Source organism: Sycon ciliatum, chromosome 9, assembly GCF_964019385.1.
Source record: "Sycon ciliatum chromosome 9, ocSycCili1.1, whole genome shotgun sequence".
In the NCBI taxonomy this organism is placed as follows: Eukaryota; Metazoa; Porifera; class Calcarea; order Leucosolenida; family Sycettidae; genus Sycon; species Sycon ciliatum.
In genome coordinates, this window is record NC_088651.1 from 24,497,390 (window position 1) to 24,522,097 (window position 24,708).

A 24,708-nucleotide genomic window follows, 5' to 3' on the forward strand; every position below is an offset into this window, starting at 1 on the left:
GTCTAGTAGCAACCACTGACAAACGAGAGGCCAGCTGGGGCATTCACTCCAGTCAGGGCTGCTTGGTCGACGCTTCGTATCTGCAGCTCAGCTCATTTTGATCAAACAAAGATGTTGCAGATGTGTCTTGCTTTTCTCCTTCCTTCTTCACCGACTCGTCTTGTCATCTCTCCTTCTTTCGTCATCGACTCGTCGTGTCCACTCTGCTCTGCCACTAACGGCGCATTAAAACTTCAGAACTAAATATTGCGACAGAGCTCTCGGCCATATTTTCAATTCATTGTACTCCCAACTCATCACAACCACGCGCTCTTCAGCCGAACCATTCAGACACCAGCAAGGACACTTCCGTTGAGAGATAATATTGTTCCACGCCTCTAGACAGCCGTTTCGCTCCCTGTCGGAGCTCATCAGTAGAGGATGATAATGATGATAACCAGAAATGGCGCAAGTGCGCGCTTTCCACATAATTATAACAATGGCATATGCAAGCTGCTAAAATGGTAAAGTGTGAGAACAGCGATAAATATTCATAGTACGCGCTCATTTTTATAACATCCCTATGCTTTTTTTTGTCTAGATCATCACGGCAAAAAAGCATAGCGTAGGGCCCAGAGCTTCCAAGCTCTCTCGTTTGGTGTTTGTTTGTTTGTTTGTGTCACGCCTGGCGCTATCCCTTATCTGTCCCGTACCGTACCGTACCATCAAACACAGCTAGCTGGCCACATGCAGCTGGCCGTAATATTCAAATAGGGCTTTCAAACGCAAGATCATAACGTGAAGCAACTTGGAAGAATGAGTATGAATGCGAAGTGTATGAGAGAATGCATGTAGGGCGATACGCGATAGTGCGGGTTCGAATCCCAGGTTATGCCTGAAAAAAGGAGAATTGAAAAATTTATAACATCCCTATTTTGTTGCCTGTGTCATCAATGCGGTAGACGGTGTCGCATTACCTGTCCCGTACCTGTCCCGTACCGTACCGGACCATCAAAGACGGCTGGCCACAAGTAGATAATCAAGCGAGGTACGGAGGGCTTGATGGCTGATCAAAGCCCAAGGGACCAGCCCGAGGGCCGTAGGCCCGAGGGCTGGGCCCGAGGGCTTTGATCAGCCATCAAGCCCGACTGTACCTCGCTTGAATATGCTTCAGACGATCCCACCCACACAACATCACTTTTCGGTTGCATCGATCAGGGTCAGTTCGTAGATCTACAACTGTACGCTGGCACATGGTTTTGTGGTGATATTTTTTTCATGACTTTGACCTCAATTTCGTGTGCTCAAATATGGAAGAATCAAATTTTGAGTAAGATATATAGATGAGTAAAGCACTGGAACTCGAAGCAGTAGAGCAAGTGAGAGTTAGGAATTATTTGTGATTCACAGTAAAGTGGATGGTTGCGCCTTGGAGATTGGCTCCCTGAAACAGATTCAGAGTTGACGCGGACGAGACCGATGGCTGTGCCGAGACAGGTGCTGGCGGTAGTGCCACTGGCGGCAGGGCCAAATCTCCGAAAATGTCATTGTCAGACATTCCCAGGAGTAGCTGGTCAACAGTGTCGACGGTGTCCGAAGTAGCAGACTGACTGATTACAAGCTGGTCAGCTGGCGTGTAGCTTTCAACGAGTTGGTCTACAGCGTCCTGATTCAGCTGCCACGTAGTCGTTTCTTGAAGTGGGGCTGCCGTCGACGCGGTCACGTCAAGGCAAGCAGCCATCCGCTGCTGCTGCTTCTCGCCTGGCTTGCTGTAGCTGAGAAGTGACTGGGCATTTTTGTGGCCAGTCACAGACATTATGTCGTTGGAAGAAAACCCGTTCTCTTGGAGAACTGTTACACAGGTAGCACGGAGACAGTGATTTGTGTAAATCCGCGATGTGCCAGCTTTCTCCGACAGGCTCTTCATCATGTTGTCCAATGTATTCTTGCCCAGTGGGGCATTCTCGTACCAGACTCTGTCGCGCGGAGGCAGGTTCCGTCGCGGGCGTTGAAACAGACGGTTGCAATCCGGATTCAGGTGTTGTAAAAGTATACTGATCGCCAACACTTGTTGAGGGCACTGAATCCTTCCTGCTTGCTTTGTTGCCGTGTTTTCCGAAGCGCCACCCTGGTGGTTCTTGGTGCTGAAGTTCGTGTTTAACGTGTAGTAATCTTTGCCTTCGTTGTCCTTGCAGAGTGTCAAGGATTCCTTTGTCAGCCGGCACTGAACTTCACGTCCCCGGAGGCCATGGTGGTACGTCAGGTAGAACCAAACTTCCATATTTAGGTTGCTTGGCTCTTTCGAGTACAAAAACAACTTGTTAATCTTTGCAAAATCCTCGGTACTGATAATTGCCTTGGACTGTGTTGCGTTTAGTTCGCCCTGCCGTTTTAGTTTCTTCAGGATTCCGTCGTAGGCTTGGTTTGAACGGCGGAACTCAGGATCGGTGAAGATATTCATGTCACGGTCAGTCTCAGCTAGGTGGCGATTGATTGCTGCTCTGAACCCCTGGTAACTGCTCCGCTGGTAGTACTCTTTCTTCTGTGTTCTTATACCCAAATAAGTCTTACATAGTGCTTCATTCAATTCGTCCTTGGAGCACGTGGCCAGATCAATATTGGTTCCATTGTCGGCAGCATAATCCATAAACACTTTCACCCATCCCTTCGTGGTGGACGATGTGCTCTTCGGTACTCTTTCAGTGATCACAGTGTCCACCTCCTGCACTGAAACGGACTCGAACCGGCGCTTGGCAGTTGGTTCCGACGATGACTCGGCCATATTAGGTAAGACACTTCCAAAAAAGGTAAGAGCAAGGTAAGAACTCTACGCTCACTCTGCACAGGAAACAATAAAACTGATAGTGCGCATGAGCAGTACGATAGAGCTTTGATGGTTTTTGCGTACCAGGAGCGGGCTTTGATGGCAAATCAAAGCCCGCTCTCCGAGGCCGCTGATTGGTCGTAACCTAGCAAAGGGCACGTGGGTCGTTTGAATGCATATTCAAATAGGGCTTTCAAATGAAAGATCTTAACGTGAAGCAACTTGGGATTATGTCTTTAAAAAAATGAGAAATTTACAAGAATTTATAACATCCCTATCCTTTTTTTGGTCTAGGTCATCAAGGCAAAAAAGCATAGCGTAGGGCCCTGAGCTTCCAAGCTCTCTCGTTTGGTGTTTGTCTGTTTGTTTGGTTTTTTTTTTTTTTTTTCGGGAGGCGGAACTAGGGAGGTTTTTTTTTTTTTGGACTCGAATCTGAAATGTAGTCTTTGGCACCTATGATCAGGGGATGGCCCACGCCTGGTAAAAAAAAAACAAAAACAAAAAAAAAACAATGAGAAGTTGCGTACAAATCGTGTACAGACTAAACAGACTATGGATTCGAACATAACAGAGTGGAAAACCGGAATCCGAGAAAACGATAACATGCAAAATCATGAAAAAGTGGGGGGGGGGGTACCGAAGCAGAACAGTAGCCAAACACACCACGGATAGTTACCGAAAGCACTCTGCAGCAGCAAGGACCACAGAAGCATCAGAGTCAATGACTCTCTGGCGGGCATCTTGAGACCGTGGCCTGCGGTGACCACGGAGGCTGGCATTGGAGGCACGAACAAGAGAAAAGGAAACCCTTGACCTAATAAAGGCAAGAAGTGAGGAGAAGGGCTCCTTTCTCTTGTCGGCGAGCATAGAGGCGACACGCTTGAAAAAAGCGGAGGCGGACTTGCCGTAGCCGCCGGAAGCGCTGAACACAATGGGAGAAAAAGACGTGTGTTCAACTTCCCGGACGCGTTCTTCGTACGCGCGCCTTTTCTCGGCCTCATGCTTCCGGTAGGTGGCTGTGATGGACTGTTGGCGGTTGGAGCGGGCGTGCGGGTTGAATACCCGGATGTCCAGTAGTGCACGTTCGAAACGTCCACCCCAGACACCCGATGCGGCCACATCCAGGCGGGCACCATCCTCGGAGATGGCGGAGCGGTGACGGAAGGTCTCACCGGTTAGCGGCTGGAGATGTGGCTCGACCTGGACATCATGGGCCACTTCACGCAGGAGAGATGCGGTGAGATCCCGAAGGTCATTATGCCGCATGGCGGGGTAGCCACCAGTTGGGCAAGACAGCGCGTGTTCCGGTGAAAACGCTTTGCCGCACACACATTCTGTTGGCAGGCCTGGAGGGGTCCAACCATACCGTAGGCAGAGAGCGTCCCAGAACGCCTGCTTGTGTAGGTTGAAACCATACTGACGAAGGGGCCGACAGGTCAACCAGCTGGAGGCGCCCTTTTCAGCAGCAAGATTCAGGGTGCGCTCTGTGGTGCTGGGGTTTGTCTGTTTGTTTGTTTGTGTTACGCCTGGCGCTATCCCGTATCTGTCCCGTACCGTATCGCAACCATCAAACACAGCTGGCCATTTGCTGACTCCCGTATCTGTTCCGTACCGTACCGTACCATCAAACACAGCTGGCCACAATATTGGTCGTATTATGTACATGTACATGTACACGACTCCCTGTGTGTTGCAACTGTGCTTGAAGTGGACGGTTGCACTTTTTGTTGCTCTGTTTAACTGAGTTTTCAGTCGTTCCTCTTACTAGTCTTGCCAAGGGGGTGGCTCTGGGTCCACCAGAGTCGCCCCTGGCGTGTTTCTGAATTTGTTGGGGCGAGGGTTCCGCGACGCGGTCGTCAAGGCAGTGTCTTTTCAGTTACGACCGTTGCCGTCCTCGTCTCTCTATTCGCGGTGGTGTAGCTGACCCCCGAATGGTTTCAAACTGCGAAGCTCGGAGGAGTACAGTGGTGGCAGAGACATTAGCTGTGAGTGGAGACGGTTGCTGGACATGGATGGTGATGCACGGAGAAGAGTTACGCTGCCTGACGCCGCGTGGGAAATTGTTTGAACCTGCAATTAACCGAGCGCGGTGGACTTCTAGACGATGTGTCCTCATGGCTGTTTTTCAAAGCTTGGCCTATCGCTGACATCCCTGCGTGGGATGTTCTTCTAGTGGAGTCCAGGTGGAACTTCGGGTGCCTACACTCCATCACCTGGTTGATTGTTTCGGAACTGCAAAAATAATTATTGTTTCCTTTTTTGTGCGCATCTCTTGTCATCTCTCTTTTCTATACGTCGCACACCAGATGTACTACTATCTCTGTCTTTCTCTTGCTATCTCTCTCTGCATGCTGTTTTTTTTGTTTCTGTTGCCACTGTCCCTCATCGTACCCATGCTTGGGTGGATGGCGGCGTGACCCGTTAGGGTAGCTGACAATACAGTACGACTCCCTGATGGATAGGGAGACTTTCTGGAAAGAAATAGGGAGACGAGGAGAAAATGAAATTAGAATGGACGTTAGTTGCCGAATAGGTGATAGGATGCGTTAGACTTTGGAAGAGAGATCCCGTCGCCTCAAAAATAGACGTGAACGGGCGAGTCAGCGCCGGTCACAGGAAACGTCGGGAGAGAGATCCCGTCGACTCCAGAACGCCCGTGATCGGCAGAGTCAGCGCCGTCCCAGGAAACATTTCCATCAGTTCCCACAACATGCACGATGAGCTAAGCAACAAAGCATAGCGTAGGGCCCTGAGCTTCCAAGCTCTCTCGTTTTAGTCCAAAGACGGGTGAAAGAAAACAGACAACCCAATGGCCAAGCCCTTTTCAAGGCTTTGGTTTGTGGGTGCTGTTTTGATCCTTTGGCTGTGTATCGTTTGTTGTGGTCTTCTCTCTCTGTAGCTCTGTGATCTGCCACTCAAATAGGAGCCAAACTTTATTTTTTCGAAAAAAAACCCTCAAATACCGGAATGGGGCAGATCTACCCGAAAAGCCTTAAAGGAGAATAGCTATATATAGAAGCAAGAGTGCATAAACAAATGTTTGTGGATTCTTGATAACATTCTTGTCAGTATTCATGTCTACTATATATGTACTAGGCCTTGACCAAATATGCTTGCGCATATTTCCGCATATTTTGTGAGACAGTTCATATATGGCATATTGAGCGACAAAGGGAATATTAGAATGAAGCCAGCATATAATTCAAGTATTCTGAAGGAAATGAGGACAAAACATTAATATTATGGACAAAAATGCGTTCAGAAATGCCTTTTACGGATGAATTTGGAATGGTTGAGGCGTTTGCTACATTTCCCCATGGATGAACACTATCGCTACGGTTGCTGGCCAGCTGGGGACACACCCCAGACATACTATTCCGCATGTGTTTTGATTAGCACCATAACTAACTTGATACTTTGATAGCCGTGAAGCCAATGAATATTCCAAGGTTGTAATTTTACTGAAAATGATCTACACTTTCTGCTTACATGTATGTCGAGCATTTTATGGCATATCTTTTTGAATATCTTGCTAAGCCTTTGGCATATTATGGACGTTTTCCCTGATATGCGACGAGAATAAAATGCTCTGTTTTTTTAGTTTATTTGGTCAAGGCCTAACTCGCTGGCATGCCGTTACCCTGTTCCTCGTAGTCCTCCCCCCCCCCCCCCCTTCCCAATCTTTACTCTCTTGTACCATCATCTTTCAATGCGACGGACCCCACGATATATATATATATAGGCGGTCAGCCTTTGGGTCATCCTAATAAAGTTATTATTATTATAGAAGAGCTCTACTAAAAAAAAGAAACTGTTTTGTACTCTCCATGCACTGCATGCATGACCCGGTCGAACGCCTGGCCCAAAAATGACCCTGTTTATGGTGAGGGCCTTTTAAATTTTGGGAACCGAAGGCTGATAGCAAGATTATGTACTGATAGCAAATCACTACAAGAGTAGTCGGGCAAAACCTGTACTGAAATAAAGATAGCCAAACCAGAACTAGCTCACAGTCACCACAATCACCCTCATCATGACCACATGCATGAATCTGCCACCACCAGACAGATGACATGAATATTTTATAATTTTGCCAAGCTCAGACTAGTCTATACCGTACGCTCACCCGGCGTGTGCGTACCTAAAATGTCTGACGAAGACTCAAGTTTCTAGAAGCAGAACACAGTAGAACTGCAGCAGGCTACCAAAAGGCCGCCTTGTCGTTCTTTTCCCGATATGGAAGAGCTGCCCCCCAAATCGGCAGTCCAGACATCTGGTACTGCACCAATCAAGCCCATCAAGGGTGCTGCTGACGCCGATCGAGCCTTGAACCTGTCCACTCTCCACCAACAGGGCTGCGACAGAAGCATGACTGCCATTTTTGAAAGTCTGCTCGGTTCAGAGGGCATGGGCCCAGGGAGTGCGCGGGCACACACCGAGTTGCAGTATCACCTGCCTGATGAGGCGACAGGTTCGAATGGAGGCGGCAGTGCGGCAGAGTCGTTGTCTTCGTCAAGTCTGGAGTGCCTCGGTCATGGCTCCGTGCTTTTGCACTCGTCGCCCGAGGGATCCCTCCCGAGTTCCATTCTATCAGTAAGTCCTATACTATAGGAAAGCATTACGAGTAAACAGAACATTTCTCTTCCAAATCTTGTGCATCAGCGTTCTGTCTGGCTAAACTATGCTCGAATAATGGATCCTGGGCGGCAGGACCGTTTCCCGTTGTGACACCCGCCAAGCCACTTTGGGAGTGGTCGAATTATGTCTACTGAACAACAGGGGCTACGAAAATATTATAACTGTTTCGAAAGTCTGCAAAAGAATACCGTAACAGCTGCCATTCAATGTCTGCTCAATTATGCACAGAGAGACAGAGAGAGAGAAGTACTGGTGTAATTGCGGATCACTCCGTAAACAGTCAATTTTCGTACTCAGTCATATTTTGAAAGCAAGTTGAACATGCAGTATAGCAGATTGCTTCTCCAGCGCTTGAGTTGTCCTTATAACAACTCCATCCATAAACCCTGTCTTACAGTCCATTTCAAAAATATAGACGCGTACCTAGGCAAAAGCAGTTATGCCAGCATCTCTACCACATGAAATCTGTGATCACTTTGTGCATACATTTTTCCAAATTGGGCGTCTGTTGTCCAATCGTTTAGAAACTATATGAGAGTAATTGTGGAGCGGACCTGAGCAATATTCCGAAAACTATTCTCAAAAAGTTCCAACCAAATTTGAAATACAGTCAACTTCGCCAATAACGACTACGGATATAACGACAATTCGCGAATAACGACAGAATTTCCATGCCCAGAGCAAATTCCTATCCCACTGTAATACATAAAATGAGACTTCGGGTATAACGACACTTCGCCAATAAGGACACCTTTTTGATGCCCCGGCGAGTGTCGTTATACGCGAAGTTGACTGTATTTCAAAAACACTACGCGTCTATAGTTTTGAAATGGACTGTAGACTGTCTTCACGTGATCAGCATGTGTTCTGCAAGCGGCACAAATAGCAGTGGCGTACCCAGGGGGGGGGGGGGGGGGTGCTTTGGTTGCTGAAGCACCCCCCTCAAAATTTTCCATAATTATACATGTACATGTAGGCCAACTTGATGTACCCATGCCGTTAAAGTAAAAGTACCATAACTTTGCAACCGATTGTCCGGTTCACGCAAATGGCGGCCCATTGGAAAGGTCTTGAGCGAGGCTATACATTGAGATGTGATTGAATTTGATATTTTAGTAACCTTCATTGTGAAATGGGCATGTTCATAAATCAGACTTTTGAACGCGATTTTTCGTGGCACAATTATCAGATTTTTATAACGGATGTTTTGCGTTCCACTCGCTGTCGTCACTAGTTGATCATACCTCACCATTGTACTTTCATGTGGCAGGACAGGGGGTTATCCATATTGTCAGGGGCCTCGACATATTCTATTCCGATTTTCCGGGAACACTCCGATCAGCCGTTTCGACAAACCGACTGAAAACGATTGTTCACCAAAGTGTACTAATCTGTTGTTTCGGGCCCTTGAAATCCTAAAAATGCTATGGCTTCTAAAGGGGTAGCTGCCCCCTTGCCATCCCGACATTGAACACCTCAGACACTGCTTCTGATTTCTACCAACAGAAATGTGGCAGCCCTCTGCTAGTATTCTGTTTGTTAAGCTTCCACCGTCCATTGCACTTGCTTCCTCTATGACCTGATTCTATTTCTCCATACCAGAAGCAAGTGTATAAAAACTCCTGGTAGCTTTTTCTGCGACTCCTGCCAGAAGTTGTTATGGTACTTTTGCCTTCTCCCCCATTCAATGTGTGAAGCATTGTAAGTTTTTCTAGTACTTCAAAGTACATTAGTCAAATTGAAAATGGTTTATGTGATAATTATGATCTAGCAAGAGTAGTGTACTCTTGGACCTAGCTTACAGAGGAAGTACATTTTGTCCTCCAAATGGAGGGGTATATTTGAGATTGGGTACTTCAAGGCCTCATGGTTGCTCCATTCTCCAGAAAGCTTCCTACGTTTTCCCTCGACTTGGTAAATCATGGTAAATGCTTGAATCAGGGTAAATGCTTGAATCACAGTTAAATGGCGCCCTAAAAGTAAACATAAAGATATCAACAATCCATGTATCAAATGCACAGAAAAATGCATGATTCGGTTCTTTGGGGAAATGTTGGAGCAACCCCCCCCCCCTCATTCCGGATCCGGCTTGCGCCCCTGAATAGTGCAGCTGACTTTGCGTCTAGCATCATCAAAACGAACCCCGCTCTACGGGCGCATTCAGACTACCGAAAAAAAGTGACGGAATGGGAAAGTTTCCAAGTTGATTTAGTGACGTGATGCTACTTGCACTTTGCCGTCGGAAACGTTTCGCTGCTGCGGCGGAAACAACATTCCAGCAGTAAAACGTTCTCAGGCTTTGAGCAAGGGAAAATCCCTTCTCGGGGGCCGCAGTGAGAGTTGCACACGTAACATTAGTTTACCGGTAGTGCGAATGTCGCTCAAAGTTTATCGCCATTCCCGTTTTGACGCTGTTCTCGGTAGTCTGAACGCGCCAATAAGCTGTTTTTTCCCCGCCACCCACTTTGGGAAGGTTGTCATATCAGGTGATGGTTTTTAGCCAACGTGAACATGAGCAGTTGTAAACATGGAACGGCAGAGCTGAAGAGGAAAGGAAGAATCCGTGACGATAAAGATGTGAAACGTTAGAAACAAACACGCACTGTAAAAGCCATATACTCAGTATATACCGAAGGATGTACCCAGAGTGCTTGACAGTGCTCAACACCACAAAGGCAGAGCGTAATACACAACAGAACAACAAGGACAATCAAGGCTTGTTTGCTGCTACTTTAAGTTTCATGCTTACGCAATCATCAGTATATATATATATAACAAAGTGCTAATTCTAACGAGTTAACGAGGAAAAATCTATCGTTAAGATATAAATCTTTTTACAGAAATCGATACATATACTGTTCCATTGAGCGTTGAGAATGCGTGAGAATCGTTACCTTCGGTACACGTAAACCAGCCAATTTGGGGAAATGGTTAGAATAATGGCTTTTACAGTAATGTTGGTCCATAGCTGTGTTTCTTGGCGTAAAGTTCTGTTGGGTGATGCTCGGTACTCCACTGCTTCACTTCCGGGGTCAGCACTGCACGCTTATCCATGCCAGGTAGAGTGAACGCTCGGACCGCACACTGGCATCTAGCTGCAAGGCCGACATTGTGCATGGGAGGATGCGGAGCACTTTCGTGTATCGACTTTATCCGTGCGTGGTGAACCTGCTATGTGTGCTGTGCAGATTGAATTACGGGGTGCAGTACATAATCGGCACGCATCGCAGTTTTCCCTGACAAATTATTGAAGTTGCTGTTCACCATAGAAGAATAGCGTTGCAAACCGCGATGCGATACCGGCTAAATTATTCCCTGGTGTGTGTGTGTGTGTGGGTCTGAATGTGTGCAGTGTGTGTGTGTGTGTGTGTGTGTGTGTGTGTGTGTGTGTGCGCGCGCGCGCATGGGTGTGTGTGTGTGTGTGTGCACGCGCGCGCATGGGTGTGTGTGTGTGTGTGTGTGCATGTGCATGCTTGTGTATGTGTATGTGGATGGTTAGGGACCTGGGCACTGCCCATAATTTTAAAGTATCGTAACTCTGAATCAAACACACATATTCCAGGGCCAGAAATCAGGCATACAACATCACTATTCCAAAAGGGGTGAAACGAGTATCTATTTTGACCAATCGATCACTCGTTCATAATATTCGATCGAGTATCCGATTACCGTACTGGCAATATATGTTGCCGCGTAACGCGTAACGCAGGGGGGTGCGGCGTAACGCGCGACCAGGCTAGTTTGACAAATTTTCGTTGCGTTCGTAACGCGCGTCCGGCGGGGTGCGGCGATCTTTTCATTGCAGTTTGCAAATAATGATGCGGCAATAGCAAAAAAATGATGCGGCAATAGCAAAAAAGTGATGCGGCAATAGCAAAAAAGTGATGCGGCAATAGCAAAAAAAGGACTGCGGCAATATAGAAACCTGTGTAACGGCTCCTGTGCGACTTCGCATGTAACGCCCTGCGTGCGGTAAACATGTGCCAATGTAACGCTTCATGGCCTCACTGCGACCATATATATTGCCAGTACGGTATTTCGAGTATTTTATCAAAATTCAAAAGAGCTAGATTTGTGAGTTCTCCACAAATTCGGGAAGAAATTATCTGTGAACATAAAACAAGTCGTCAACGTCTTGTACAGAGTGTAAAGTAACGATTTTCATCAGTACTTTCATATCTCGGAACATTAACTGATGCTACTTGCCATGGTGATTGCATCGTCCAAGTTATAAAATACAGTGAGACCTCGCTTATCTGGTCCTCTTTTATCCGGATACCTCGCCATCCGGAAGAAAATAGCTGGTTACATATTTACAGCATACGTGACGCATCCAACATAAACGGTGTTCAGTTATCCGGTTCCCTCGCCTATCCGGATATTTTTGTGGAAAACGGATGTGTGCGGTTAAGCGAGGTCTGGCTGTACTGACTCAAAGGCATGCATAACACATGCATACCAGTGGACGAGCGGTACAACAAAGGTTTTTGAAAAATAGAAAGCCAATACTAAAAAATTAAAATTAAAAAAATCCGAACGAGTGCAAAATTTCGAATACTCGCTCGTTTGAAATTTTCGAACGAATACTCAAATACGAACTTAGAAAGTGGAGTGGAGTGGAAGGCGCGACGTGCTCCTCGTGTGCTCCGGATGGCAGTCGTGAGTCAGTCAAGTGTCAAGTTCGGCAAGAAGCGTGTGTTCCTAGTTGGAACAATTAACTTCATGAATACTCAAATATTCGAACTAATCGTTTCACTCCTATATTCCAACACAAATTTGCAACCGAGTAGAAATATTCAAGTGTCCACTACAAATCACCCACAGTGTCCCCGGTAGAAATGGGTGTGAACGTTTCCGTATCCTTAGGAACGCCACCAACTCCAAGGATTGACTTGCACATGCACCTCCTATAGCCGTCGGCGGTGAGCGGATCAGACCTACCAAACAAAGTATTTACTAGTAAAGACTGAAATTTCCATTCGCTGCATCCATGCCTCTCTCATGCTAGGCCACGAGGCCGCAGCATAGATGGAAAAATCATTCCGCTGCCGCTTCTCTGCAGCAATCTTTGTCGTACGTACATTTTCGTCATCCAGGCAAAGTGCGTACCTGTATTTGACCCATTGTGTGTTGGCAAATGTGGAATGTATGAGTAACGCTTGTGAGTACGCTGGGATCAGGAATGCACTGTTCAACACCCCCATGCATGACCATGTCCAGGTGGATGTGAGGGTTTTTTTATTAGGGGTGAAAGTTGGCACTGAGAACCCGAGTTCGAGTACTCTGATTTTCTCCGATCGAATATTCGAGTACTCGAGTATTCTTGATATCCTAAAAATCGCACACCAACGGCCTTAAAAATCACATGATACAACCCTGATTGAACCGATTGGCAGTCCTTTTCTCGGGTGTATTGGTTGGTGGGTCATTTGGGCTCTCTCTCTACTCGTTTACAAGTGTTCACCACACAGTCTGCACATCAATATCTGCTGACTGCTGCTCTGAAATGCAGACTTCTCTGGCAAATCCATGTACCATGTATGAGCGAGTACTCTGATTTATTCCGAGTACGATTATATTTGTTTAAAATCCAAACGAGTATTGGAATATTCGGTATAATTGTTTCACCCCTAGTTTTTATGCTACAAATTACGTCATTGCGCAATGGGTCCTTCGGGCTGAAATATTTGGAGCTCCCAGCTCAAACACTGAGAACACGGTCACATGCGATCAGTGCGGCATAAGTCAGTTGAATTGTTTTCAGTGTTTAAGTTGAGAGGCCCTGAGGTGTACACTGCTACAATGGAGTCAGTGAGGAATTCAATTTTTTTAATTAACTGGAATAGTTCGTCTAAAGTGGACACGTTACTTCAGCACGAAACCATCCCTGTATCTGCACTTTGTGTGTTTCCTGTCAGATCTCGTCAGCGGATTCGTCCAGTTTGCAGCGTCAGCCCTCCACCACGTCCATCAGCTCGTTGTACGTGATGCACTGCACGACACATTAAGATGCCTGTATAAGTGCTGTGAGACCAGATATTTTAACGTCAATTGAAGTTAACGATCGCCGGATTTTTGTGGGTTAGCGAGGTGAAATGCTGACGAATTCCGGCTCAAAACTGGGAACTGACTGTAAAGGAACACAATTATTGTGTTGTACATCACGACTTCAAATGTTATCGAATTTCGATTTTTCCAGGAGGGTGCAGTTATGCAGTTATGCTCAAAGTTATACCGAAATCATCAGCCGATGATTACTCGAAGTCCAAGATTTCAGGCGAATGTTAATTGTTCAGTGCTAGGCAAGCAAGGCGAACGAATTTGTAGCTTGAATGGACATGACAAGGAAAGTGAACGTTAAAATCGAATTAAATGTTCGTTAGCATTACTGGTCGTACAGGAGATAGGATTATGCTTGTCCTATAAATGCTCACCAACACACTCATCACGTAAATGTAAGGAGGGCCCAGAGCCTGGCCGTGATATAAAATCACGTATTACTCCGGGAGCAGCAGTGGACGGTTTAGCCCATTCAGGGCGGCTGTTTCGTGACGAGCTTTCATTGCCCACGACGAGATAACTCAGTTATCTCGTCGTGGGCAATGAAAGCGTTAATTGAATGTATGTGGGACTCAAGCATGGCAGTTTCTACACAGTTTACAGTTTAACGCGTTGTTTTCGGTGACAAAAAAACGCTCCTAAATTTATATCACCCATAAAAGGCCCTACAGTGCGCACCAAGAGTCCATAAACAAGAGTATGCAACTGTGATCTCTTTTCTATGGGCCAGATGCGCGGCGCGCTGCCTTCATTACATCATTCAGCTGCAGTCCGCGCACTGCGGAACATCAAACACCGCACTTCCCTCTGGTTTGAAATGAACTTTCGTACGGAACTGGAGTTCACGCGCCAGAATTCAGAGATCGCGTAGGTACTGGAACGAATGGAGCAAAAACGGACGGGCTCGTACGAGAAATTGTGAGTTTGAATGCATGCTTTCAGAGCGTGATGAAGGCAAGTTACGTAATGAAGGCAGCGTGCCGCGCACTGGGCCATAACCACAGTTGCACACTCTTGTTTATGCACTCTTGGTGCGCACGGTATGTGGTGGGAATGCTGGTTACCGAAATCTAAGTTACACCTGAAACCTTTTCCGTCCTGAAACCGAAATTTAATACACATAACATCACACTGTCCTACAGTATGTCCGTGCGCATGTGCATGACGAATTTTCTCATCATGAGCCAGTTAAGGTGATTTTTTATTGAGAGTTACCTTGCTGCTGACAATGAAAGAGGTTATGATTCAATGTCTGCAACAACCAGAAAATCGAACATGGACAATTTCCGATTTCGCTCAACTGTTCTCCTTTTATTCCTGGGTAGACCTCGCTCAAACAATACTAGCCTAGCCTGACTCGGCATTCGCCTGGGCATGCCTAGAGGCCTTAATCAGCTGCGGCAGTTGGCAGGGGATAAGTCACGGTGGAATGGCACCCCGCGGTACTCATCTTCCTCTGCCGAGCCGCGTCCTTGACTTTTCCCCTGCAGGGTGAACATCGTGCACGAACAGTCTACTGTCTTTCTGACATTGCCACTCAAACTTGACAATAAAAGCTGCTTTCATATGTGCAGTTACATTGAGCCATGGTGTTTTTGTCTTATGTTTGTGAATCCTTCCCGGAAGCAAATGCTGGTTTTTATGCATTCGTGTAATTACTCAGCGTTAATTGCAATAATAATAATAATAATAATAATAATAAGACCTCACTCGCCCACTACGGCAGTTTGGTCCCGAGTTTCTCCATTCCTTGGATATTCAGAGCAGTCAAATATTCGACTGCACACTGAAATAAAGTACTGCAATGTTGAGTCACAGCTGCCGACAGCGAAACTACGCAGCCAGACTTGTTGTGGGAATAAGATCCGGCTACCACATCCGCGATCTTCACTCCTAGGTGGTGTCACGCTTATATACAGTTTGCGCGAGTGTAAACCTGACCATGAATCAAGGCAGAGGGCGCAGGCCAAGGCGCTACGCGCCTTGGCCTGCGCCCGCGGCCGTACGCATGAGCTCTGGTCATTCTACAACTAGTTCTTCTTGGGCAAAGAAAAAAAAAGGAGTAGTACCTTACAATATCTAGAAATCAAAATGATGCCAGGAAACGTGTTGGGTGCTTTGCATTAATCACTTAATTTCTCATTTGCCAGGGAAGGATTAGGGTGGTGGGTACTTGGTCCGCGTCATCAATATTGTTGCTTATCTGTCAACAATTCGAACTTAGACTTTGGACAACGCGTGTACTCGAAGTGATAAAACTTGGTATGCTGGAAGGTTAGATATTGATTGACAACTAGCCATGAGGACCTTATTGTCCAAGGAAGGGTTCATGCTTTTTTTGGTCCTCCTCGTCACTGCTCTCGGCACTGGTGGCAAATATTTTTGTTCGGGCTCGACTTTCTCGCTTTTGCAAGCTCATCTCTCTTCTTGTCCTCTGCCTGGCTATTTTCTAAAGGGAAGTCGATTGTGACGATCGCCTTCTCTATAGGACTTCACGTGGGCAGCACGACTACCTGTGTGGTTCACATCCAGGGGCGTAGGCAGGGGGGGGGGGTGCTTTGGGTGCCAAAGCACCCCCTCAAAAATTTCGATCTTGGTTCACAGCTGGTTCGAGAGAGACTATAGCAGACCCGCTGATCACATGCGCAACTCTGCACATCGCACACTAGTGCACTGTAGCCATCCCTGTTTTAGACCTGCAAGTACAATGTATCTGAAACCAATCCACATGCAGTGGACTATTAATTTTTGTCTCATGTCATGATTGGCCATTTTGCAATGAAATTTCTAGTCAAGGGAACTCCGCTTCGTACCTGCCGTTATGCAGTGTCACATCAGGCCTCAGCAGGCTCAGCACATAATTTGCATCACACTCCACATGTTTTGTTAGAACCAAAGAATCATACAAACACACCATTGGTAGAAGCAAGGAAGTAGCAAAGCGGTCTATGGCCGGAAAGCACACATCAGACATAGCAGTTTGTTCTCGCTATGTTTTGTATAATGTACATTGTAGTTCTCGCTGTTAATTGGTCTCGTTGTGGAAAGGCAAAGTTTTTTTCATGCATTGCAAGTGTGGATACAGCAGCAGAAGATTGATTAGTAACGTTGAAGTGCAGTTTGAGTTTTTGTGGGGAATAGTGTAGGTTTGATCAAGGATGCCTTACTGCACTATCAAACATGACGAAGGGGAAAAATGGCTCGAGCAATCCCACTTTAAAAGTTCGATGGAGAGTGTGATAATTCTGGAGAAAGCAGTATCCAGGACTTAGTCCATCATTAGTTGGAAGCAGGCCAGGGTGTAGTCAAATACCATAATCATTACTACTCCCTGGTTAGCGATTTGCCATTCACTGATTGATCTTCAGCGTCGAATTAGGGTAGGGTTCAGTGGATTCTGCCGGCAGAGAAATTGGCAGAATTCGGTGCTTTTTCTGGTAAGTTGCATCCATGTTTGGTATGTGGATAAGGAAATGGAGCAGAATTCGAGGAATTGCCCGCCATAAGCTTTGTATGGTTCTGCCAATTTTACTGCTTTTCGAGCAGAATCTTCCACCTTTTCGAGTAGAATCCGCCGGTCCCTACATTAGGGGCGAATTTTGCTTCCCCCCCCCCCCCCCCCCCCATGTCACGGATCGAATAATATGCATGAAAGGACCAACATAAGTGCATGTACATGTACTTATGTGTGGGGAAAGTCGTGGCACCCCCCTTGATCGCTATCCTGGCTACGCCCCTGACATCATTCACCTTTCTTTACAAGAATTTATTTTGAACGCCTACAAAATATGCTGGGTATTATGGGCTCTGAGCTGAAGGCGAGAAAACTGCGATCTCAGATCTCAGCCTGGCGAGCAATCCCCCGGGTAAGCGATCTTGGCCGTTTTGCAAAATGGAACTGATTCCGAGTAGCCGATTATTTTCTTCTGCGTCACGCAGCTCTCGCTTATGCAGTATGACAGTATGTGCTATTTGATGTGGCATGGTATCAATCCGATTCACCCGCCCGTCGCTCTCGTTATATAATCTCGAAATCTAGCTCGACCTTTCAGGTAATAGTAATATAACTTACTTACTCAAAGAGAGATGAGATGGGCTGCAAAGTGAGCATTGGCAACATCAACACCAAGCTGAAAGATAAGCGACAATATTGATGACGCGGAACAAGCAGTATTTATTCTTCAAGTGCTTTATACTTTTCTTAGAAGAATAGTTTCTGCTGCTGCTGTTGCTGCTGCTGTTTGTTACTGCTGCTGTTGCTGTTGCTGTTCGTTGCTGCTGCTGCTGTTCATTGCTGCTGCTGCTGTTCGTTGCTGCTGTTCGTTGCTGTTTCTGAATTTGTTCCTGTCCTTTGTATCTGCTTTGTTGCTTGCCTGATGCTTAATTCAGGCATCGCAATGACCCAGCAACTGCCATGGGGACTCGCAGCGATCAGACCATGAGGCCAGCCACAGTCAGCAGCATGAGCACGATCGCGTCCAGTTCTCCCAGCGCGGCCAGCGACCTGTTCCACCAGAACCTGGCCATGATGGCTGGCAGCGATCCCTGGGTGGTGGATTGGCCGACCAGCGTGCCGTTCCCCACCAGCCATAGCCTGGCCAGCACCAGCAGTGGTGCTCCCACCCAGGCGATGCATTCGGCGGTGATGCCGGCCAGTGCGAGGAATTCCCTACCCATACCAGTGTGGCCACCGGTGTTGCGTGTGAACTGTAAAGAGCTCGGCGGCGAGCTGCATCTCTTCAAGCTGTACGGTACCAATAACACACTCGATGGCAATGTGCAGTCACTGCATCTCGAGGGGGTGTGGATGACACCGCGGGAGTTCGAGGCTCTGGCTGGCTTCGGTGATCCGGAAAACTGGAAGTGCAGCATTCTGTTCAACGGACGGCCACTGAGTGAAGTGTTCTCCGACATTGAGAAGGCCTTTCAGCTTGGCTTTCCTCGTGCGATGGTTTTCAGTGGAAAAGTGCCTCCTCTGGCCAACCCTTCAGTAAGTATAATGTCCAGCACTGCTCAATGAAATCCGGCTGTGTCACACATGTTGCTCAGCCATAGACCTGCGAGCAGTGGGCTGCGGAATAATGCGAGGCTCAAACTTGAAAGACGCGGCTGGATTTCATTGAGCCGCACTGTTTCTGCATCACAAAGTACCACACCAGTAAACCACTAATATTGCTCCTGACGTACATACTGGCGTGGCCGTCAGCGTCTTCATGTTGCTTGGGATCATTGCATGGCATTGAACTCAGGCCTGCAACAAACTAGTCGTGTGCCTTGTTCTGTTTACAGGCCCACCCTCGTTAGTACAACATCTGTGCCGGTCCACCCTCGTTAGTACACCATCTGTGCAGGTCCACCCTCGTTAGTACACCATCTGTGCAGGTCCACCCTCGTTAGTACAACATCTGTGCAGGTCCACCCTCGTTAGTACAACATCTGTACAGGTCCACCCTCGTTAGTACAGCATCTGTACAGGTCCACCCTCGTTAGTACAACATCTGTACAGGTCTACCCTCGTTAGAACAACATCTGTACAGGTCCACCCTCGTTAGTACAACATCTGTACAGGTCCACCCTCGTTAGTACAACATCGGTTACAAGACAAATCTCAATTAGTAGACAACACTACTAAATCCCCTGTGTACGAGGGCTGAAAACAATTCTTGCTTTTCTCTTCTTGATTGTTTCTAATTTCGCTACAGTATTCATGGGCCCGCAGTATTTCTACCCCGGGTAACCTGCTGAACTCCCAACCCAGCCTATGTCTACAATTACCACCGGTCTCGCCAATGTTGATGCAGCCGTATGATCGCGGCGACGCTACTGGCATGGTGCCCTTCGCGCCCGCGTCTTCACCGGTGACACCAGCTGCCGTGACACCTGCGACCAGTAGCCGACCGTCTCCCAAACCCTCATCAAGGTAAACTTGACTGATCGCAAAAAAAAGGACAAACGAACTACTGTAGTGTGTTTCAAAAGTCCAGACCTCTGGTTTCAAAAAACCATTAGGACAGTATCTATACCACATAAAATCTGTGATCACTTTGTGCATAAAATTTTCGAAATTGGACGTCTCTTATCCAATCGCTTAGAAATTTATATGAGAAAAATTGCGTGAGCTGCCTGAGTAATATTCCGAAGAAATTTTTCAGAAAGCTCGAACCAAATTTGTATTATTCAAAAAATCTACAGGTCTATACTTTTGAAAGGCACTTTAGTTACACTATAATGTCCACTGACACCACCTTTTACCTGCTTTTTCGCAAAAAATTAATCCTTGGCTCTCCACCCGGGTATATTCTTACACACCTAAAATTAATTGGATCGTCACTATAGCCGTATAGCACCGTGTTATAAAGCCCATGGGGTCCTGCGAGGGGGGGGGGGGGGAGATTTCGACCAATCAATCGTTACAGATTGAGCAGACCCTCAGAATCAATGATCGAATGGTCAAATCCGAATCCAGATTCGTAGGATTTACGGTTGACTGGTACCATCGGCAGCCTCATAGGTGCCAATATGTCCAATATTGGCAAAATGGCACGTATGAGGTTGCCAATCGTACATAGTCACCACACCACAGATGGCACTAAACGCAATTTTCCCACTGGGAATTAAAAAATATCGCCATTTCACTCACCAGTAACGGATTTTCATCATCTTAGGCTCTCCGCTGTCGATCCATGTTGCTCAGTGCTCTGTAGGCGCTGGAGAACGACCTACAAACGCTTCAAAAGCCGCTCCAATGCGCCTTTGTAGTGCTATTCTAAACTCAGAGACTATTTCGTTCGATTTTCAGGTCACACTCAACGTACAGCGATGATTCAAATACCAGCAGAATCAGGCTGTTCCAGCTCTCACCCCTTATCAATTTCAGCATGAAGTGCATCACAGTCACACGCTTGAAATTTAATATTCACCCGTTTCCCGAACTTCGAGCTTCGGGCTAGAGTATTTACTCCGCGCTATAATGAACAATACGTTGTTGGAAAGCTGCGTTCCATAGCTTTCCCACGAGCTGTCATATGTTGAATTTGAAGTAGGGAGACCAAAGTTGTAGCTGTTGGCCCAGTGATCTATGCTCGTTTTTATATTCTCCATGTGAGTGACGAGTCTTCTCGTCCTTGGCCATCCAGAGTGGTTGTTTCAGGACGAGTTATCTCGTCCTTGGCACTGAAAGTGTGTTTCCCCTTTGGCGTCCATGGTTCGATTTCGAACCATGGGCATTTTGTATGCATGTGGGCGCAGTCAAACCTTCGGTTATCGGCCAAATCTTGCCCAAATTCAACAATCGAAGGATTTAGGTGGTAGGCAAAACTCTCAGCTATCGCCTCGAATAGGTACGAAGTCCCTGGAGTAAATCCTGAAACCCTTTCTATGGGGTTCGCCGATGGTGAAAACTCATTGGTCTCTGTCTGTCTTTCTGTCTGTTTCTCCCCCCCCCCCCTCTCTCTTTCTCTCTCTCTTTTTCTCTCTCTCTCTCTCTCTCTCTCTCTCTCTCTCGGTCTCTCTCTCTCTCTCTCTCTCTCTCTCTCTCTCTCGGTATTTCTCTTTCTCCACCTCTCATTTCATTTGACAGACGGAACAGACGGCGCTCGGCACCTACAATATCAGGACGGCCGTCTTCTCTCAGTAAGTCATTTTTCGGATGTGTTCATTCAATAAACACCCTTAGCAAACAAAAGTAACATTATTTTTTACGTTAGTCGTTCCTTGATCACCCAAATAGCGTTGAAGCACATCGATAATTATTATCTCTGCACGACAAGAATCGATGAGTTGCGCCTCGAACTTGGCATATAGTGTATGCTCAAATAGAAATTCAATGAAATCCTGCTACAGAGGATTATGTGTGGGATTCTTGCTGATGATTCGGCATTTGAAAGGCGTATTGAATGATAGCTAATCATTATCAGAAGTCCACTGTACACTGTGCTGGTCAGTTTAGTGTTCATGAGCAGGCTGTAAGTTATTTTCCGGGTCAATGTGTCCTGAAATCTGGACTACGGTGCATAGTGAAATGGTGCGTGAAAATGCGAGCATTTCAACATTATAATGAGTTGGTGCAAGTTTGGACAATTTGAATTTCGGAAAAGATAGAAAATACTCCCTGGCATTTAGCGTTTGGAATTGCTAGTAGACACCCTTAGCAAACAACGGTAACGCTATTTTTTTACGGTACTCGTACCTTGATCGCCCAAATAGCGTTGCAGCTGCAGCGTAAAAATGTTAAAAGGGGGCTGATTTATCGTTGTGACCAACGGTACGTGTTTTGGCCAAATATTGAATAGTCCGTACGTATTTCACCTTGTATCGCGTATATGGTGACATAAATCGTTGTACCGCGGGAAATGAAAGCTATTCTCGTGGCAACAGGGTACTAAAAATAGCGTGCATCTTGCTAAAGGTCAAACCCAAATCACGGTATTTTCCCCCCTTACGGTAATACCGTTACAGCATAACGTTTTTTTGCTATGGGTGTCTAATATCAGGACTCCACCTGAGCATCACAAACCTGTTCTGGGATCAGAGACGTTTTCCATGCTCCACAATTATCTGCGGTGTTTGTGGGTTTCAGGGAAGCAGGGATGCAGAGAATAGGATTTCAGTCTTTGACCACTTTTTGACAGGTCTGATCTACTCACCTGCCCCCGCTTTAGGAGCTGCATTTGCGCCTTGATCCTAGAGGATGGTGGCGTTCGTACGGGTGCTGAAAACTCAGTCTTAAGCGGGATTCACAGAAGCTTTTTTGCGATGCGACAGGCGCGAAACCGGGAAAACCCCAAATCGCAGCCATGTCGCACTCCACGCAACTGGGCCATCGCAGAAGTTGAGCGAGGCTCAACTTTTGCGATGCGATGCGATGAGACAAGCGATGTGGTGTACGATTTTGACCTTTTCTACCGCAAAGTTGTACAAAGGTTCAAGAGTTGCCTATCAATTTGTACAAGTTGTATCAAACCGCGCGAATATCATCGTGACGTAGCCAAATCAGCAAGATGTTGTCGCATCGCTGACTTCTTCTGTGAATGGTATTTCGCGAGTTCGCATCGCACGCGTCCGTCGCAGATCGCGCCGCATCGCGTGTCGCATCGCAAAAAAAAGCTTCTGTGAATCTCGCTTAACTGAGTCTCAAGCGAACCGTGACATTTGTTTGTGTGTTTCTTTAATTTCAGGTGTTGAGGACCATCTCGTGGACGAGCTTCTGAAGCAGATGCGGTCACCACTGGAGGTTTCCGTGGCGACAGTTGTCAAGCAGGTGTTGGCCGAGGAAGAGGCCGAGCGGAAGCACCTGCACTCGGAGAACGAGCAGCTGAGACGGCGTCTGAGCAAGCTCAACCGCGACTTGGAAGTGCAACGCAACCAAGTCACGAAAGCCAAATCTCTCCTAACCAGCCTGGCGTCCGACCAGTAAGGCGGTGGTGTTTATGGTGTGTCCCGGCTACTTCTCCACCCACACCTCTGTAGTATGTGTGTCCGCGCATGCCAGCCAAGTCGAGTAGTATAGAGCATGCGAGTGGGTTGTACCGTGTGGGACGATGTCAGTCTACTGCATGCGCATATGACGACGAGTTGACGTCTATGTGTGTAAGTGTGTGTGTGTATGCGCGCGCGCGCGTGTGTGTGTGTGTGTGTGTGTGTGTGTGTGTGTGTGTGTGTGTGTGTGTGTGTGTGAAGCGTCCACAGATGCACACATAAGGTTGATATAGTCATTGTTGACAGCACCAGACACAAGACCGTGCACGGATGCATGTGTTCTGTGTGTTTGTGTGTGTGTGTGCGTGTGCATGTGCGCGCACATGTGTGCGTGTGTGTGTGTGTGTGCGGGTATGTGCTTGCATTCCGAATTTGTGTCTGTGTATCACTCACTGTCCTCTTTCCCTACTATCACCAGTTGTTTTGTCTTGTCCTGCGGCATTTATTTTTGGGCAAATCACTTGCTGCTGCCTGTATTTTTCACACTATACTCAATTATTCCTGAATCTCTTCAATTGCACACCCTATGCCATCATATCCAAATGTGTTTATTATTTTTTGAGCCGTTGCTGCCAAGCGCTATGTCAGCATAATCGAATGTGAACAATATCATGTTTTTTATCCAGCAACTTTATAAAGGACTCAGTCTCCAACGTATTTGTCCGCCGAATGGATTTGTCTTATGGCTAGATATATCACCTAGTTGTCAAACGATTGCGTCATTTCATCAATCTTGTGTTTCCTATACGTTGTTCTAGGGGCTTTCGTGTTTTCCATCTATCCCACAACAATTGCACACAAGCACACAACTTTTTTTCATGAAAAAAAACACCGTTTATGAACACTTTTCAACCGAAAAAAGTTTTCCCACTGGCGTAGAATACACAACTGTTTTTTTTTTATTCCATAGCAATTCGCACAGAATTATTGTTGCATTTTTTTTAAGGCACCTTCATCCTAGCTGTTCAAGGTGGAAACTTACTGTGACAGTTGTAGTGGTAATGGTGGTGGCTTGTGTGGTTGTGTGTATGTGGCTGTTGGTGGCGTCATTGTTACCGTGGCTGGTTGTGTCAAAGCTGTTGAGGTAGCGTCATGGACACAGTGTCATGGATGCTGGCTGGTGGTAGTTCCAATGTTTATTCATTTATTTATTTATTCTCAAGGACGTGGCATTAATAGCCGATGAAAAGGTGATGTGGGCGATAGCCAGCCATGGTGATAGTAGAGTGCTGTTGCCCTTGGTGACGTTATCTTCTCGTGGGTGCTGGTGGTGTTGCTGTCATTGCTGGAGGTGCCGGTGACAATCACGTTTGTTATCGTTGGTGGTGGTGACGTCGTTGTCGGCATTGCTGTCAAAGGACCATGGCGATGTGGCTTCTGAAGCATGCTGCTACTATTGAGGAATGTCCTGTTCCTTTCATGTTTTGTGTGCACTGACTGCGTGTGGATGTCGTGATCGCTTCTGTGCGTCAGTGTGCAGGGAAAATCCCCCGACTGGACTGAGGATAGTAGCCGAACATAAATCCCGACTGCACGAGGCAGGAGGGTACTTTATTGGGTAGTATATTTCCCGAGTACGAGGTTCATGTCCTTTACCTCTACACAGTTTGTAGAAAGACACTCAGACTCAGTCAGGCAACTGGAGAAGGACACTTCTTTTTGGCACATGCAGCAAGCAACCACACTTGATCTCTCTCTGGACTCACAAGGTGTTTATAGACTGGAGATTA

The 24,708-nt window shown here is 46.8% G+C and overlaps 1 protein-coding gene across 1 annotated transcript; it reads left to right on the forward strand.

The window, feature by feature from the left end:
- The first annotated feature begins 7,039 nt into the window (after positions 1–7,039).
- LOC135824379 (uncharacterized) lies at positions 7,040–23,087 on the forward strand. The gene is made up of 6 exons (XM_065337111.1): positions 7,040–7,396; positions 13,360–13,421; positions 17,891–18,491; positions 19,204–19,421; positions 21,081–21,133; positions 22,678–23,087. The coding sequence occupies exons 1-6, from the start codon at positions 7,040–7,042 to the stop codon at positions 22,914–22,916; spliced, it is 1,530 nt and encodes a 509-aa protein (XP_065193183.1). The 3' UTR covers positions 22,917–23,087.
- Positions 23,088–24,708: the final 1,621 nt, after the last annotated feature.